This window comes from Cervus elaphus, chromosome 20, assembly GCF_910594005.1.
Source record: "Cervus elaphus chromosome 20, mCerEla1.1, whole genome shotgun sequence".
NCBI classification, from domain to species: Eukaryota; Metazoa; Chordata; class Mammalia; order Artiodactyla; family Cervidae; genus Cervus; species Cervus elaphus.
In genome coordinates, this window is record NC_057834.1 from 58,135,505 (window position 1) to 58,154,692 (window position 19,188).

Below are 19,188 nucleotides of genomic sequence, written 5' to 3' on the forward strand. Positions count from 1 at the left end.
AGTTTGGCTGTGTTCAGTTCCTATGAATTTTTACCCTTTGTTTTGGATTATTTCCTTCATAAAGAATAATAGAAGTAAAATTACTGGGTCAGAGAGTATGCATTTTTAAAAATCTTTTTCTGCTTATAAAAGTAATAGTAAATTTAGAAAGTATTAAAGAGTGCCCAGAAGAAAATAAAAAGCTATAACTCTTCTACCAAGGGATAACCGATGCTGAGATTTTTGTGAATATTATTTTGTCTTTTTACACATATTTTAAAACTTCACAAAATTGAAATCTTGTAGTACATACAGTCGTAGAGCCTGCTTTTTCACTTGGGTAGGTCTACTACATTTTCCCTGTGTCACTGCATAATACTGTAATATTTTTGATGGCTTCACAATATTAATTGATTAGATGTACTCAAATTTGTTCAATGCCTTGTTAAATATTTAGTTTCTTTTTTTTTCAGTCATTAGAAATAATGCTGCAAGGAAGTTTTGGTTTTTCACAGCATGACCATATAATGGTAGGGGATGAGATTTGTCCAGAGGAAAGCCACCAATATGTATTAACTACCAAGGTGGACACAAAGTTTAGATGAAGTGGGTGGTTACAGAGAAATTACAAAATCATTTTATACAAATGAAGATCAATTATGTATATCAAAATACAAAAGAAACATCAATGGATTTGATAGTTTTAATGTCTTTAGTGCAAAAATGTCTATAAAGCACTGAAACATTGCTAATAATGGTGGAAAGTGGACAAAGAACATTAATAGAAAGACAACTCACAAACGAATAGCTGTAATAATTAGAAGGCTTCAAACTCATCAGCATTATAATTAAAAAAATAAAATGTTAGATTTTTGAGAAATTAATTGAATTTAATATGTTTCTTTGTAATAGACTCATAAGGCAATGTCAATTGGAAGACAAGGTCGGGTACAAGTTGAAGATATCGTCTTCTTGATTCGAAAGGACCCAAGAAAGTTTGCTAGGGTTAAAGACTTGCTTACTATGAATGAAGAATTGAAACGCGCTAGAAAAGCATTTGATGAAGCAAACTATGGATCTTGACACCTTTTGTACTTTCTGAAGCTTCATTATCTTCTGGGGAAACCATACTTAGTAACTATATTTTCCACAGTAAGGCCCTGCCTAATACCTAACCATGTGAATGAAAAATGGAGAACCACAAAGTTTTCAGGCTTTATTTTCACGTTTTCAATTTTAGAGTGATATATGAGCCTTTAATTGCCTGCCATTATATTACCCTACTTGAATTACATATTAGGTTTTAATGACCACATGTAAGTCAAAGTACCTTTGGTTTGCAAACCATTCAGTTTCTTCTGACTCTTGACCATCTCAATGAATTAATATTTGTGTACTTGTGCCATTGTAGGTTGTACTGTAGCTGTTTAATATGTGAAATCTAAATGGCACCTTTGACTTTGATAGCTAAGATGTGTTTCATGTATTTCTAAAGCTTTTAGACCACAGTAGTGTAAGTTGTTAAAAGATGGTGAACTGGGTTTGTGTTTCTTTTAAGGAGGAAATGATATTAGAAAATACAGCCTTTTGTAGGAGTGTTTATTTGTCTTAAGATAATTTGTTTTAATATTCTACTTTAGATAACAAGAGTGATTTAATTTTTTATTTTTTCAGAAACTAAGAATTTCCTATGAATGGTTCTGTGTTGGAAGACATACTGGATTAAAAATCTTTGGGGTTTATAACATACTGTTTGTCAGGTTTTAAAAGACCTCATTTCCCCAGGTCAGATTAAAACTTCTGAAAGTGCTTTCAGTAGCAGGAATGGCATTGCTGAAAAAGTTGATGGCAGATAAGCATTTGGGGTAGTGTTTTATTAACATATTTGTTAGTATTTATTTATTATGAAAATGTATACTTGACTAAAACCATGTGTGGCTATGGAAACCACTTTTGTAGTTCAGGATATACAAGTTTGTGTGTATTTAGCTCATTGTGTTAGTCTTGCATTTAGCTGAAAGTAAGGATTAAAATTGCATTTAAAGGGATCGCTGGATATTACTCTTTGTGAAACTGAATGTTTTGTGTGTCGCTTATAAGCATTATCTATGAATCAGTACTTAGGAAGATTTCACTTTCTTAACCTATCAATATAGAGAATAAAGTATGAAAAATTAAAAAGATGACTGCTTGAGTTTGACTATATGATTTAGCAGCTTTTCTCTCCCTTAGAATTCACTGAAAACTTTTCTGTATTATTCTTGTAATACTCCTGAATTGACTATGAGATTCAAGATACCTGGGCTGATATTTTTATTTGAAAAAGCAAAAACCAGTTAAAAATCTACTTTAAACTGAAATCAAGATTGAGAGTGGAATAATAAAAGATCAGTATATTACTATTTTTGCTAGTCAGAGTCTGCTTGACCCTGAAGATGGACCTGGTGGTAACCGGCAGTAGGGGAGTTATACTGGGTACCTGAATTAGTCAGCTTGGGCTCCCATAACAAAAATGTCAGACTGAGTGGCTGGCTTAAACAATGGAAATTTATGTTTTCACAGTTCTGGAGACTGGAAGTCTTGAGATCAGGGTGCCAACAGGTCTGGTACTGGTAAGGAGTCTTCCTGGACTGCAGATAGCTGCCTTCTCCCTGTGCTCACATGGCTGAGAGAGACCTCTGTTGTTTCTCCCTGTTATAGGGCCACCAGTTCTGTGGGATAAAGGTTCCACCCTTGTGACCTCATTTAACCTTAATCACCCCTTAAAAGTCCTGTCTGCAGCATAGTCAGTTGGGGATTCAGTTCAGTTCACTCGTTCAGTCGTGTCCAACTCTTTTGCCACCCAATGAACCACAGCGCGCCAGGCCTCCCTGTCCGTCACCAACTCCCGGAGTTTACCCAAACTCATGTCCATTGAGTCGGTGATGCCATCCAGCCATCTCATCCTCTGTTATCCCCTTCTCCTCCTGCCCTCAATCTTTCCCAGCATCAGGGTCTTTTCAAATGAGTCAGCCCTTCGCATCAGGTGGCCAAAATATTGGAGTTTCAGCTTCAACATCAGTCTTTCCAATGAAGACTCAGGATTGATCTCCTTTAGGATGGATTGGTTTGATCTCCTTGCAGTCCAAGGGACTCTCAAGAGCCTTCTCCAACACCACAGTTCAAAAGCATTAATTCTTCGGCGCTCAGTTTTCTTTATAGTCCAACTGTCACATCCATACATGAGTACTGGAAAAACCATAGCCTTGACTAGCCTTGACATAGCTTTGACTAGATGAACCTTAGTTGACAAAGTAATGTCTCCACTTTTTAATATTCTGTCTCAGTTGGTCTAACTTTCCTTCCAAGGAGTAAGTGTCTTTTAATTTCATGGCTGCAATCACCATCTGCAGTGATTTTGGAGCCCTCAAAAATAAAGTCAGCCACTGTTTCCACTGTTTCCCCATCTATTTCCCATGAAGTGATGGGACCAGATGCCATGATCTTAGTTTTCTGAATGTTGAGCTTTAAGCCAACATTTTCACTCTCCTCTTTCACTTTCATCAAGAGGCTTTTTAGTTCCTCTTCACTTTCTGCCATAAGGGTGGTGTCATCTGCATATCTGAGATTATTGATATTTCTCCCGGCAATCTTGATTCCAGCTTGTGCTTCTTCCAGCCCAGCGTTTCTCATGATGTACTCTGCATATAAGTTAAATAAGCAGAGTGACAATATACAGCCTTGACATACTCCTTTTCCTATTTGGAACCAGTCTGTTGTTCCATGTCCAGTTCTAACTGTTGCTTCCTGACCTGCATACAGGTTTCTCAAGAGGCAGGTCAGGTGGTCTGGTATGCCCATCTCTTTCAGAATTTTCCACAGTTTATTGTGATCCACACAGTCAAAGGCTTTGGCATAGTCAAAAAAGCATAAATAGATGTTTTTCTGGAACTCTGTTGCTTTTTCGATGATCCAGCGGATGTTGGCAATTTGATCGCTGGTTCCTCTGCCTTTTCTAAAACCAGCTTGAACATTTGGAAGTTCACGGTTTACGTATTGCTGAAGCCTGGCTTGGAGAATTTTGGGCATTACTAGCGTTTGAGATGAGTGCAATTGTGTGGTAGTTGGAGCATTCTTTGGCATTGCCTTTCTTAGTGATTGGAATGAAAACTGACCTTTTCTAGTCCTGTGGCCACTGCTGCGTTTTCCAAATTTGCTGGCATATTGAGTGCAGCACTTTCACAGCATCATCTTTCAGGATTTGAAATAGGTCAACTGGAATTCCATCATCTCTACTAGCTTTGTAGTGATGCTTCCTAAGGCCCACTTGACTTTGCATTCCAGGATGTCTGGCTCTAGGTGAGTGATCACACCATCATGATTATCTGGGTCGTGAAGATCTTTTTTGTATAGTTCTTCTGTGTATTCTTGCCACCTCTTAATATCTTCTGCTTCTGTTAGGTCCATACCATTTCTGTCCTTTATTGAGCCCATCTTTGCATGAAGTGTTCCCTTGGTATCTCTAATTTTCTTGAAGAGGTCTCTAGTCTTTCCCATTCTGTTGTTTTCCTCTATTTCTTTGCATTGATTGCTGAGGAAGACTTTCTTATCCCTCCTTGCTATTCTTTGGAACTCTGCATTCAAATGGGAATATCTTTCCTTTTCTCCTTTGCTTTTCGCTTCTGTTCTTTTTACAGCTATTTGTAAGGCCCCCTCAGACAGCCATTTTGCTTTTTTGCACTTCGTTTTCTTGGGGATGGTCTTGATCCCTGTCTCCTGTACAATGTCACGAACCTCCATCCATAGTTCATCAGGCACCCTGTTTATCAGATCTAGTCCCTTGAATCTATTTCGCACTTCCACTGTATAATAAGGGATTTGATTTAGGCCATACCTGAATGGTCTAGTGGTTTTCCCCACTTTCTTCAATTTAGGTCTGAATTTGGCAATAAGGAATTCATGATCTGAGCCACAGTCAGCTCCCGGTCTTGCTTTTGCTGACTATATAGAGCTTCTCCATCTTTGGCTGCAAAGAATATAATCAGTCTGATTTCAGTGTTCACCATCTGGTGATGTCCACGCATTGGGGACTAGGGGGACACAATTTAGCTTATAGAAGTGCCACTAGTCTTACTATTTTGCTAATGAGCCTGGCATTAAGAAATTTTTAATGAGAATTTGTATTAAAACTTTTTAGGTTGTGAGTGTTAGGACTTAAAAATAACATAAGCAAAAAAAAAAAAAAAGAATTTATTGCCTTATCCAATTGAAAGGAGAGAAAAAAAAGGATGGAGTTGACTTCATTTATTACTGGATAAAAAAGCTTGAAGGGAATCATGACTCTGCCCATCTTTATCCTAATTTTGGTTTTACTCTCTTAGGAGCCTCAATGTGTCAAGGAATAAGATAGCTAGCAGTTCTAGGGCTCCATCCTTACAACTCCTGATCAAGAGAGTACTTTACTTCCATACAGAAGATTTCAAGCAAAAGGTATGGTTGTCCTGGCTTTGGTCATTATTCTTCTGCTAGGAAGAAGTTGTGTTTGACTGGATCTCATGCCCTAGCTCTTTGTGAAGAAGGGCTTAGAGTGGGGCTGCGAGCTAGGTACTGCTATTAGCAAGAAAGGGAAAGAGAGATTGGGCAGATAGACATAACAAGTGTGCACTGACTTAATTCATGAGCTTGCTTATTTAACTGAATTCTAACAGTAAGACGTCGTGGCTCTTTTTCAGTATATAGAGCTGCACTGTGTAATATGGTAGCCACTAGCCATAGGGGCTATTTAGTCAATTCAAATTGAAATTAAAATTCCTCAGATGGGAGAAGGAAATGGCAACCCTCTCCAGTATTCTTGCCTGGGAAATCTCATGGACAGAGGGGCCTGGCAGGCTACAGTCCATGGGGTTGCAAAGAGTTAAATGCAACTTAAGTGACTAAACAGCAGTAGCAGTAAGCCTTTAACAGCTCATTCACAGTTCATGCCCCATGCAGATATGCATTTAATAAATGTGTTGATGAAAATGGCAAAAAAAAAAAATCTTCCATTGCACTACTTATATTTCAAATGCTCAATAGCCCCTTGGCTAGTGGCTACTGCACTGAACAGTGCTAATACATTTCATTACAGACAAATTAGGATAGTGCTGACCTACAGCATTCTGGTGCACTCTCCTAAGTTAATTTACCTTTTTTTTTTTAACTTACTATGAAAAATCTCAAGCATATACAAAATAGTATCTTGAGCCCCAAGCTTCAACAGTTAACCAACCTAATGTAATATCTTCTGGGAGGGGCAGTGTTATTTTAAAGCAAATCACAGGTACCATTGTGTCCTTTCATGTATAAGTACTCCAGTATGTTTCTCTAAAAGGCTACAAAAAGCCCCAATACTGTTACCATACCCTAATAAAAATTAACCTTAATTCCCCGATATTCCAACTCATGCCCAATCAGTCCCTGTTTAACTCTCCTCATTTGTCTCAAAATAGCTTTGAGTTTTATTAGTTTTCTGTTGCTGCTGTAACAAGTTACTGCAAATACAGTGAGAAGATAAATTCATTATCTTTCCAGCTTTCTAGGTCAGAAGTGTTTGACGTGGTCTTTACTGGGCTAAAATCAAAGTACCAGTGTGGCTGTGTTCCTTTCTGGATGTCTTAGAAGAGAATCTGTTCACTTGCCTTTTCCAGCTTTTAGAGGCTACATTCCTTGACTTACCATCCTCTTTCATCTTCAAAGCTAGTAATGTTGCATCTGTCTGACCCTTCTTCCATCCTTGTAGCTACCCTAAACCCCAGCTGGGAAAGATTCTCTGCTTTCAAGGACCCATGTGATTATATTGGACCCACCTGGAGAGACTAGGCTACTCTCCTTATTTCAAGGCCTTGATCACAGCAAAGTCTCTTTTACCGTGTAACATTCCCAGATTCTGAGGATTAGCACATGGACATCTTTGGGGGGCTGTTACTCTGCCTACCACAGTTTCTTAGTAACAGGATCTAAACAGGGTGTCACGCATTGCATTTGGTGAGTATGTCTAAATTTCTTTTAATCTCTAATAGCTCCCCTCCCCCATTTCCTTTAAAGTGAAGCTCTTTAAAAATAATTCATACCTTTTTTTTTAGTGAGCATGTTTATTAGTTGCTCAAGTAGAGTGTCTGATAGCTAGCTATGATTCACTTGAAATTGTTGGTTTTACTGTAACCTGGTTTCCTTAGGTAAAAACTGAAATATTAATTCTAAGTGTAGAAATTTTAAAATGAGAGAAATAGTTCACTTGGTCTCTCTCCACAGTGGAGAGAGGTGCTGTCTGGAGAGTCATTTGGCTGCTTCCCAAGAGGCCTCAGGAGGTTACTTGGGAGAATGTATTGTAGTTGAGTTTGATTTGCAGCATGGCAGGCTTGGAATCTGATTTCATCAGCAAATAGAGAGCACATCCATCTCTTGGGGTGACTCAGACTCAAATAAACCAAATTCATAAGACCATGGTTTGTAAATGGATGCTAATTTACAGATCTAAAGTAAAACTTGCATTGTGTGGTCAGCAAATTCTTCCCTTCTTTAGGCAGTGGGACACAGAAACATTGATTATGAGGGTGAACCAGAATTTGGGGAGTTACATGAATGCTTTACCTAGAGCATCTGGTAAGATAAGGTTAGGGCTAATACAGAAACGAGGAAAAATGGCTCCCCAGGGCTTGAAGCAATACAGAGGGTGTATGTTGCCTGGGATCTACTTTCAAGACTGCCTTGTGGGACTTCCCTGGTGGACCAGTGGTTAAGACTTTGCATTCCAATGCAGTGTGTTCAAACCCTGGTTGGGGAGCTGAAATCTGACATGCCTCCTGGCCAAAAACCAAAACATAAAACAATTTTGTAACAAATTCAATAAAGACTTTAAAAATGCCGCCCCCCCCCCCCCCCCCCCCCCCGCCAAAAAAAAAAGACTGCCTTGTTACTGACACTGGAAACTTGTCTTTGAGTTTTCACTTCCATTGACAATACCCATCCAAACATTATCTGTTTGTCAGCTTTAAGATGACTTTGTGTTTCTACTCTAAGTAGTTTAAATGTTCATCTTAGAGATAGTTCAAAGAGGGCAATTTTACTTTTAAATTCTTCAGGGAAGCTTCATAGTTGCCCGTAAGAATTGACAACATTGAGCATTGTGCCTGACAATAAAGAACTTTTCCAGAGCCCCACCTGAGTCCCAGAACATTCCCAATTCTCTAGGCCTGATTTTCTTAGGATCTCTACGCTTCCCTTACCACAAATAGAGACTGAGGGTGGATAACCAGTGAACAAGATGTTAAGTGTGTTGTTGAGGCTTCTGCTTTTCCTGGGTCCTGGTGATGGCTACATGAGCTAGTCAGACTTAGGTTATGGGTTGAATCAAGGAAAACATTTTGATGTATCAGACAAGTATTAATTAAGTACCTATTATACTTGAGGCATAGCACAGATACCATTTTGCTTTATGGTATCTGGATAAATGGGATTCTAAAGTTATAGAAATAAAGTCAGGAGCATATTTTTTATGTTACCAGTAGATTGATCAGAGTTTCAATTTGAACTTTTGTATAAAATCCAAATTCATATGTTATTTGTAGCACTGAGTCTTTGCACATGCTTTATTATACTTACACAGAAAGCCTGGTAAACTGTTACAAATTTGTTGGGTGTATTCTTTAAAATAGGAAGAACAATAGCTAAAAGAGAATTCATTTTGTCATTTGCCTTCGTGTGGCCATTTTAGATAAATAAAAATTTATTAGAAAAGAGCCTGATTAGAAATGGTCCAAACTCTAAAGAAACATTACTACTATACTTAATTTTTCTGAACTTGGGTTTTTGTAAATATTTGGGGGGCACATGAACTTATAATAAGATACCTACCTAGATTTTGGTGAATATGCTTTTCTTCAATTTTTACAGCAAGTTCTACCAAACATGGTCTCAAGCTTATTGCTGGAGACTAATTAGCTGTATCCTGAAACACTCATCTGAAATTACGATGTTTGGTGTGCTTTATGTATTTGTAGGGGAGCAAAATTTGCCACAATGAAATGTATCTCTGGCATGAGGATTATTTTAGGCTGATTATTTTTAAGAGACAAAAGACTCAGGAAGTCTTTCTTGTCTCCCCCTTAAATACCTAGAGGAACTTAGATAAAGGCCCTGGTCCAGGAAGAACACTATTGCCAGTGATGTCTACACAGTGTGGGCTAAGTGTGGCAGGGGGAGCTCTGCAGGGCCTGAAGACCCAAGCTCCCTTTGTGTCCTGCTGTCACTGCATGACCCAGCAAACATTTGTTTACCAAACATTTCCCTTCTTCCTATAAATTGTTTTCTTTCCATTTGAAGTCCCAAACCCTAACCCCTTCTCTTTCTCAGATGGCATATAAGCCTCAATTGCCTAACTTGGTTTGGAGTCTCATATTCTTATGGAGCCCCCATACATAAGTAATTCAGCTCATTATTTTCTCCTGTTAATCTGCCTTGTGTCAATTTAATTATTAGGTCAACCAAAAGAACTCAACAAGAGTAGGGGGAAATTTCCCCCTCCCCAACAGTTGGTGCAGTCAGGATAATCTTCACTGGCTGGAAACTATCTCCCAAAACTGCTACAGATGAAGAGATACTGGGACCTCTGACAAAAGCCAGCAGGAGGTAAAAATTTCTCACCATGTCAGCCTCCCAGATCTCTGTCTGCAGGTTCCAGTGAAATAGAAAGGGGTGAGAACCTTTTTTCTCTATTCCTAAAGTTAGATTAGCAGAAGAAAATATTTGTGAATCAAGTCCCTTGGGCACAACAGTTCCATTAAAAATTTGGTAAATGAGTTCTCTCAGCTTTTATTGATCCTTTTCCTCCCAGAGATGGTCACTGTTTTTCTTTGTGTGTTGTGGTGTTTGTTTTGTCTGGGTCTTAAGAGCTTGGCTTTATGACCAATGAGAGTATTCTCTGTAGTCTCCACCATCAGGAAGATGCATGTATCGGCGTGCATTTGGCAGTCAGACAGTCAAATAGACTGGGATTCTGAGCAGCTGTAGCCTGTTGGTCAGAAGCCAAGGTTTCAACCTAGCCTTGCGACTGGCTTCTCTTTTTCCAACTGTGCCAACAATTGGGGGTCCCAGTCAACAAGGAGCCTTTGTCTTCTCAACGTTAGTTGTTTTGTTAGTGCTGGAAAAGTCCAATTCCTGTGGCACCTGCATGGTGTCACAGATTAGTGGGTCTTTGACTGGAGGCATTTCATGTTCTCGTGAAAAACTGGAGACAATGCAGTATACCATTCTTAACCACCTGTGATAACAGAGGCCTTTGCTTTTTCGATGAACTCTGGTAATGAACTTTCTGTATCTTATGAGGGCTACATTCTTTGTGCCTCTTGCATTTTTGGTTAAGCCATAAAAAGGCTTACTGGTTTGAGTCATATTTGAGGTTAATATTAGATCCTATTCATTAAAGGCCAGATGATGGATCATTTGAATTGGCTATCTTTAAAAAGAAAAATTTTAGAGAACTCTCATTCAAAAACCAAGTTTAAAAGTAGGTTAAAAAATAGACATATATAATGGTTACCTTAAGGGACTCCCTTAATAAGATGGAAGGACAGAAATTAGAACAAAAATCAGAATCTGCTCAGATTCCTTCCTATTTGCCTTCAGCTATTTGCAGATATAAAAAATTAGGACATTTGAGGTTTGCTTGTTCTATACTTAAGAAAAAGAAGGAAAAAAAGAAAAACGATTTGGCAATTGGGGTGACAAAACATTAAATGACTATGAACTAGTCCTGTAAGCCATCAGTCAGTTCAGTCACTCAGTTGTGTTTGACTCTTTGCGACCCCATGAATCACAGCACGCCAGGCCTCCCTGTCTATCACCAACTCCCGGAGTTTACTCAAACTCATGTCCATCCAGTCGGTGATGCCATCCAACCATCTCATCCTCTGTTGTCCCCTTCTCCTCCTGCCCCCAATCCCTCCTAGCATCAGGGTCTTTTCCAATGAGTCAGCTCTTCGCATGAGGTGGCCAAAGTATTGGAGTTTCAGCTTCATCATCAGTCCTTCCAATGAACACCCAGGACTGATCTCTTTTAGGATGGACTGGTTGGCTCTCCTTGTAGTCCTGTAAGCCATAAATAGCTACAAAAAATGACTGGACAAAAATATGGGTTGTACCCCATTTGCAGCTAGATATGACCGGAAAGAAAATGTAGGTTATGGGACTTCTAGTGATCCATGGCAATGGCAACCCACTCCAGTGTTCTTGCCTGGAGAATCCCAGGGACGGGGGATCCTGGTGGGCTGCCGTCTGTGGGGTCGCACAGAGTCGGACACGACTGAAACGACTTAGCAGCAGCAGCAGCAGTGATCCATGGTGTTGCAAAGAGTCGGGTACAACTTAGCGACTGAACAACAAGAAGCAGCGATTCAGTGGTTAAGGCCCTGCGCTTCCAATGCAAGGACAGGTTGCAGTCCCTAGTTGGGGAACTAAGATCCCACAGGCTGTGCAGCAAGGCCAAAACATTGTATATTAAAAAAAGGATCCCGCCAGCTCCGGCTTGCTGCCTGCCCACTCCCGGGTGTAGGGCGGGGGGGGGGGGGGGGGGGGGGTTGGGGGGGGGGGGGGGGGGGGGCGGGGGACCTTCCGCCAAGGCCACAGCTTCTTTCACACTTTAATTGGGAGCCATGCGCCGCGCTCAGTTACTGGAGAGCTGGCCGCGCGCCGCAGCCTCCAGCATAGACGCACCCCGGCCGGGCTTCCAGGCTCTTATGTTACCCCCTGCCTCTGGGAGGAGGGGGAGACCGGGACTCACCGTGGGGAGGAGGCGGGAGGAAGAAAACCAGAGAGGAGGACCGAGTGTGGGGGGCGGGGGCGGGAGGCTTGCCGCCTTCAGGCGCCTCCCCCCCAGCACCCCCAGCGAGCGCCCAAGTTGGAGATGGATTGAAGTTTCATTCAAAACTTGAAAACAAGAAACAAAGTGTTGTATGGATAGACGGTTAAGATGCATCATGTCGGTACTCTAGTGCTTTATACTAAATAATATACCACGAGCAGCAGATCCATAAGGAAAACTCTAGAAAGTGCATATAGAGTGCACATGTTTTGACCGATTCAGCAAGAAGGTGGATTTTCCATGTGTCTAAAGAAAAAAAAAAAGTCCCCATGTCCGTAGAGATGATTTACAGTTCAACTCAGCTGAAGCTGATGGAATGAGACTGTGGACTGTGCCTCCGCCAAGCATGTTGCCACTGTTCAAAATGAAGAGGAAGCCCAGAAAGGGAAGAACGACCAGAACGGAGATGTGTTTCGCGATGAGTATAGGATCAAACCGGTGGAAGAGGTCAAATACATGAAAAATGGGGCAGAAGAGGAGCAGAAAATAGCAGTCAGGAACCAAGAAAACTTGGAAAAAATTGAGAGTTCAAATGTAAGACTTAAAGCTAATAAAGAGATTCCAGGATTAGTTCATCAACCCAGAACAAACATGTACATCTCTGAAAGCCAACAAAAATTCTTAAGAATGTTTTATGAAAAAATTGAAAAGGGTCAAAATTACTGTTTGGAAAAAGAAGATACCACATAGCACCAATCCTACCACTTAAAGCAGGAGCTGCTACTGTGTAAATAGGTTACACCCCAGTTGAAATCTTTGCAAAGGTTGGTTCTCTTCAGCCAACAGCTCTATAGCAAAAGATTGTTCCATATCATATGCCCCATTAAATTACAGTGTTTCTTAATGAACTTGCAAAGGAATATTGCTAAAAACAAACAAAAACTGTTATGGAACTTTCTTTGTTGCTGCTAGTTAAAACTTGTTGCAACTTTTCACTTCTCTCTGTGTCCAGGTCTGCGGCAAAATCCTGCAATTTCACCTTAAAGATACCGTTTTACAGATGTTCTCCAACCTATTTTCTATGAGATGAGGTAGTGGTGAACTAAAATATCCAACTTCTGTTCTAGACTGGTTCTGCTTCTAAGACAAGCACCTCCTTCCCCCCTCCCTCCTCCCTGCCTCCCTGGAGCGGTCCAGAGTCTTGCTTCTCAGTGGCAGTGTTGTGCTTTGGAGATGGGATGGTTGCTATGGCAAGCCTAGTTTCTCTGCTAAGAAGAAGTAGAGACACTATTGTCTATTCAAAGCAGGTCGTGACATGACTCCTGGAAGTGACATAGGAGTGAGCGGCAGGTGATTTCATTTCCTGGGTCTCCTAATCAAAGATCAAGTTTGCAACATCAGTTTTGCTCAGATACAGCGGAAGTGTGATCACAATCATTTTGAATCCCTCTTGCCCACTTTTTTCCCTAAGAAACATTTTACTGTTTTTATGTAAAAAAAAAAAAAAAAGAAAATGTGAGTTATTCTCCATTTGTGACTAGCAAACTGCTGCCAATCTTAAAAAATTACAACCTGGGATGACAATGGCATTATGAGGAATGTTCCAATTAGATAAGATCATTTAAAAAGTGTACTTAAAAGCAAGGGCTTCCAAATCAAACAAATAGAATTGGATACCTATTTTCATTGGTATGCAGGAACTGCCAAGAGGCCTCCAAATTCGAAAATAGCTTCATTGAAAGATTTGTTGTAAAAGGCATAAATAAGATGGGAGGCCAACGGTCTGACTGAACTTGTGACTATAACTCAAATTCAGAGCATAATAGGAAATTTTTTTTAGACCTTCTCCCCTAAGCTATATGTACCCAGATAGGAAAGCATTGCAGCATAAGTGGATGGACAAATCATTCCTATGATAAGCAGCTAACCTTACTGATTTCTCTCAAAAGGTTTGTAAGTATTCTAGCCTTAGAAAATCAAACTCCTTGGAGGACCTTGCTTTCCTTCCCTCTGCCTTTGGGATGTAAATGTTCTACATACTTAGGGAGGAATTTTTTTTTTAATGTGGTATAGTTGATTTACAATGTTGTGTTAGTTTCTCTTGTACAACTAACTGTTCTATATATAGAATATATATTCTTTTTTATTATGGTTCATTATAAGACGTTGAATATAATTCCCTGTGCTATACAGTAGGACCTTATTGTTTATCTATTTTATATATAGTACTTTGTATCTGCTAATCTGTATCTCCTAATTTATCCCTCTCCCACCTCCTTTCCCCTTCGGTAACCATAAGTTTGTTTTCTATGTCTGCGAATCTGTTTCTGTTTTGTAAATAAATTCATTTGTTCCATGTTTTAGGTTCAACATATAGGTTTTATCATATGGTATAGATATGTCTTTCTCTGTCTGATTTATTTCACTTAGTATGATAATCTCTTGGTCCATCCATGTTATTGCAAATGGCATTATTTCATTTTTTTATGGCTGAGTAGTATAGTATTCCAGTGTGTGTGTGTGTGTGTATCTTTATTCATTCATCTTTTGCTGGACATCGAGATTGCCTCTGTGTCTTGGCTATTGTAAACAGTACTGCTAAGAACTGGATATTTCCCAGGTTGCTCAGTGATAAAGAATCTGCCTGTAATGCGGGAGGCACAGGTTTGATCCCTGGATCAGGAAGATCCCCTGGAGAAGGAAATGGCAACCAGCCTGGAGGGTCACGGTCCATGGGATCGCAAGAATCAGACTCAACTTAGCGACTGAACAGCAGCAAGTAATTGTTTTCACAAGTTCAGTGAGAATCGGTTCTTCTCGTAACAGGACACAATTGGACATATTGGCTATATTACCAATCTCTGATTGGATTATCATATTTGAGAGAGACATACATAGACCAGAAATATGATCAGAACGCTTTAAAAACAGGTTGACTTTATGTAACCAATAAAATCTCACGGAGAAACAGACTTCTGTCTTGCTTACAGGGTTTTCAGCAACCATACTAAGTAAGTAAGGAAGGTCAATTTCTGACAGCTTACAGGAACGTCAGGTTATTGGGGGACTTTGAAAAGACAGGAATTCACCCCAATATCTATGAATTAAAGGCAGTTCTAATGGTAAGTTCTCAACTTGACTTCCTGGCCTCAAGAGGCATTTAAAAGTCCAATCTTAAATTCCATGTGAAAATTTCCAACAAAGCAATTTAGGAGAGCCTAGATGGTCAGTTCCTATTCTTGCTGTATTTAAGTAGATTAAACAGGCCAAGTTATTGAAACTAAACTTACTTTGCAAACAGGTTTGTCTTAAGTTGGTAAAAATGAGGGTGATTTTAGAAAAAATATGTTTTAGTAATACACTGCGGATATTAGATTCTAATACTATCCATTGTCTTTGAGGTTTGTTTTATACCTATAAACTGCACTAGATCCTCTGTCTCCTCATATTTAGCTACAACTCTCTGAACTAAAGTCTGAGTTTTCCCATTCTTTTTATTTGGAGTTATTGAGAACTGCCGTTTTTCCTGAAGCCCTGCAAACTAAAACTAGAAACCCTGATATAAACTTCAGAGAAAACACCACAGTTGCTCATGTTTAGAAAATCTCTTTTTGCCTTTTCCTATGTGGACCACTCAAAGTTTACCAGTATATTTGATGACATCACCAAAGACATTCAAATGACAATTTGAAAATCTATCAGGTTGGTCACTGCCTGCCCTATTCCATTTGAGTATGCTTTGAGCCAGACATCTAGAAGTCTCTATTGGCTGCCTTCAGATCCTAGGAATTGGGATTATGTGTCTGTTCCAATCATTAATCATTGTTTTTATTTTGTCCCCATAGAAATGCCTCATTAAATACATGATTGCTTCCACCATAGTCCTAATTTAGGGAGCCCACCTGCATCACTTCCTCCTGAAATGATTTAAAGGTGGCACTGTAGGGGAGCAAAATTTGCCACCCTAAAATGCGAAATGAAAGTCACTCAGTTGTGTCTGACTCTTTGCAACCCCATGGACTATAGTCCGTGGAATTCTACCAGCCAGAATACTGGAATGGGTAGCCTTTCCCTTCTCCAGGGGATCTTCCCAACTCAGGGATTGAACACAGGTCTCCTGCATTGCAGGCAGATTCTTTACCAGCTGAGCCACAAGGGAAGTCCTCTCTTTGGCATAAGCATTATTTTGGGCTAATTATTTGTAACAAACAGTTGACTCTGGAAGTGGTGGGTTGTTTTTTTTCCACCTCCAGCTTAACTGCTTAGAGAATTTAGATGAAGTTCTGGTCCTGGAAGAGCACTGTCACTGGAGATGTGGACATGGTGTGTGGGCTAATTGTGGTAAGTGGAGCTCTGCAGGGCCTGGAGACCAGTGCCTTCTTTGTGTCCCGTTGTCTTTGCATGGTCCAGCAAACACTGGCTTACCAAACATTTCCCTATCTTCCTGTAAGTTGTTTTCCTCCCCTTTAGAGTCCCAAGTCCCTAACCCTTTCTCCTTCCCTCAGATGGTGTATAAGCCTCACTTGCCTAACTTGGTTTCCGGCCTCCTGTTCTTGTGGGGGTCTCACATGTAGGTCGTGCTCCTCCTCAGCTGCTCAGTCGTGTCCGACTCTTTGTGACCCCGTAGACTGTAGCCCGCCAGGCTCCTCTGTCCAAGGAATTTTCCAGGCAAGAACACTGAGTGGGTTGCCATTTCCTCCTCCAGGGGATCTTCCCGATTCAGAGATGAAACCTGTGTCTCCTGTGTCTCTTGCAGATTGTTTACCACTGTGCCACTTGGGAAATCCCACCATACAGAGATAATTCAGTTCATTTTTTCCCCTGTACCAATTCTGTCCTGTACCAATTTAATCATTAGTACCCCCACCCCCCCCCCAAAAAAAAAACTCAAGAAGGATGGGGCGAGATTTCTCCCTTACCATCATATTATTAACATTTCCTTACATATAGTTTCTAGTTTTTAAAAAATGTTGAACTATTAATTTAAATAGATTATTTTCTTTCCAAAACAAGTTTTAAATTTATTTTTGCTTTCAATATAACATTCAGATATTTACTTATTTACTTTACATCCTTGGTTCATGTATTATTTTGTTTTTTCCTTTGTTTGCCTCTTTTTAAAAAATTTATTTATTTTTTAATTTGCTTTAATTTTTTTATGTTGTAACAAGAAGGTTTTTTATGAGGTTCAACCATCCACATACAATTAATGCAGTATTCTTCCTTCATAAGCTTTGACCTGTGGGAAGGAGATGCAGCCGTGGTAGTACTCTGTTCTCCTAGAGCCACTGCTGGCTCTAAAGCACACAGCTCTGTGGTGTGTATGTATGAGTGTGCATTCTAATGAGAGTGGAACTTTTAAAACAAATTCCCTTACACCCACTGATCATTCCCTGACCAGCTGAAGGCAAGATTTCTTAGGTTTGTACTCAGCTTCCTTCCTACTTTTGAGGAAAAACTAAAACCTTTTATTCCCCCTCCTTTTGGAAATGAGATTTGAGAATCAGATTAAAAGGAGTCCACCCTAGCCTATAGGGTTATTTGAGTCACAAGACATCATGAATCATTCTGCCAAGTTAGAACCTGCATTTTCAAATGATGCTTAGCCTAGTCGCTGAACCAGAGGAGGCACTGTAAATATTTGGTGAATGATGGAGGCAGTACCTTTCCAACTAAGGATAGCCTTTCATCTAAGAAAGCCTTGACCTTTCTGAACAATTCTCGGCTTTTCAGCAACTAGAGTGAAAGACAAGATCTAATCTTAACCAGGATGGCTGGGTGTAGAAGGAAAGGTGGTATCTTAGGCTAACAGCTATTAAGGTTGTAGTGTAAAACTTGATGTTACATTAGGAAGCAAATGTATAGTCAATGCATTTATCAGTGTAGAAGTAATAAAATGTACCAGATGTCTTGTATTTCTGTGCCTGGCTCTTTTCCTCTTCCTACCCCCCTTTTCTGAAAATACAATGGTTGTATACTGCTTCCAATAATTTTGATTACTCTTAACTAGAAACTTAGATGCAAATAACACTATGTCCTAGGACATGGGGGATATAAACAATGACCTCTTATTCCCTCTGCCTTGTCAAAATAAAGTCCATTTTCTTCAAGCTAAAATTCCCAGTTATTACACGGTGGAGTAAAAGTAGATAAAGAAGGTTTTAAGATTCAGAATAGTTAGAATCTTGGCTCTGATACCTATCAGTTGTTAGATGACCTTGGGTGAGTTATTTTCCTTAATCTCTAAAATGGTAGTAATTAATAGGCACTTTAAGGGAGATGGTGAGGCTTAAATGAGAACAAAAACAGGACATTTTGGTTTTTACTTGATGAATACTAAACCTATCTAGTGCCAGAAGTTCAGGTTATTCCCCCTCCCTGCCCTGGCTTTTTTTTTTCAATAGCACTCAGCCCCTATCCTTCTTGCAACTGCTGTTGTTTGAGAATTAAGGTTGGGAAGCTGGTTGCCAGGTAAACTATACTGGTAAAATAGTCAACAGACTATTTCCAAAATATATTTGACCACTCTTTCATTTTATACATTCTGCAAAGTTGCTGTTGCTATTGTATTTAACATCAAGACCTTTTGTTGTTTAATCGATAAGTCATGTGGAACCCTTTAGGACCCAGGGAGTGCAGCACACCAGGCTTCCATGTCCTTCACCATCTCCCAGTTTGCTCAAACTCATGTCCATTGAGTCCCTGATGCCATCAAGATCCTGGGTAACACCAACTTGTGTTTACATTTATTTTTCTGTCACTTATCATTGAGAGGGTTCTTAACGAAGACTTTCTTCCAAGAGTTAATCAAGGCTAGGCAATTGAAGTTTGCAGTTAAGCGTCTGTGCTTAAATTGTTTTCTATCAATTTGTAAATATTTTTCCTAGCAACTTTTCCTCAAGCTATCGCTTCTTTTATCTTGAACTGGCTCAAATTCTTCCTTTCCAGAAATGTTTTTGATGTTTACTACCAGCCTCTTTTGTCACATTTTCCTCACTTTGGGAGACCCAGCTTACTTTTTAGCCTTTCTGAGGACTAAGTTCTTACGGGTTTGTGCTCGGTATTCTTTCCTGAGTTCTACGTGATTATACCCCTGAATGCTTAATTCAGCTTGGTTAAGCATCAGATATATTTGTGGAATACTGCTGTACTGATAGGGTAGAAAGTAGTGAGGTAGTGGGGCTTACTACCAAAATGGGTAATGGAAAACAGTGAATGTGTTGTGTTAAATAACAAAAATGCTTTAAGCATCAAGAAGGGGGGTAATTAAACTGCTGGAATTTTCAGGAAGTAAGTGGGACCTGGGAGAGAAGAGAGAAGAGAAGGTGGCGAGGTTTACTTCGTTATCCTTTATTAATAGACCATCAGGGAGGAGTCTTAAGAGTCACGTCTAA

The 19,188-nt window shown here is 39.8% G+C and overlaps 2 protein-coding genes across 2 annotated transcripts in view; both read left to right on the top strand.

Moving 5' to 3' along the window:
* Positions 1–2,162, top strand: part of TAF13 (TATA-box binding protein associated factor 13) — a 23,354-nt gene extending 21,192 nt beyond the window's left edge. The window contains exon 4 of the mRNA XM_043877039.1: positions 892–2,162. Coding sequence (XP_043732974.1) covers positions 892–1,062 — 171 coding nt within the window. The 3' untranslated portion in view covers positions 1,063–2,162. The remainder of the gene's footprint in view (positions 1–891) is intronic.
* Positions 2,163–11,969: 9,807 nt separating this feature from the next.
* Positions 11,970–12,544, top strand: LOC122676744 (uncharacterized protein C1orf21-like). The gene is made up of 2 exons (XM_043876329.1): positions 11,970–11,975; positions 12,176–12,544. Exons 1-2 carry the CDS (start codon positions 11,970–11,972, stop codon positions 12,542–12,544), a joined length of 375 nt encoding a protein of 124 aa, XP_043732264.1.
* Positions 12,545–19,188: the final 6,644 nt, after the last annotated feature.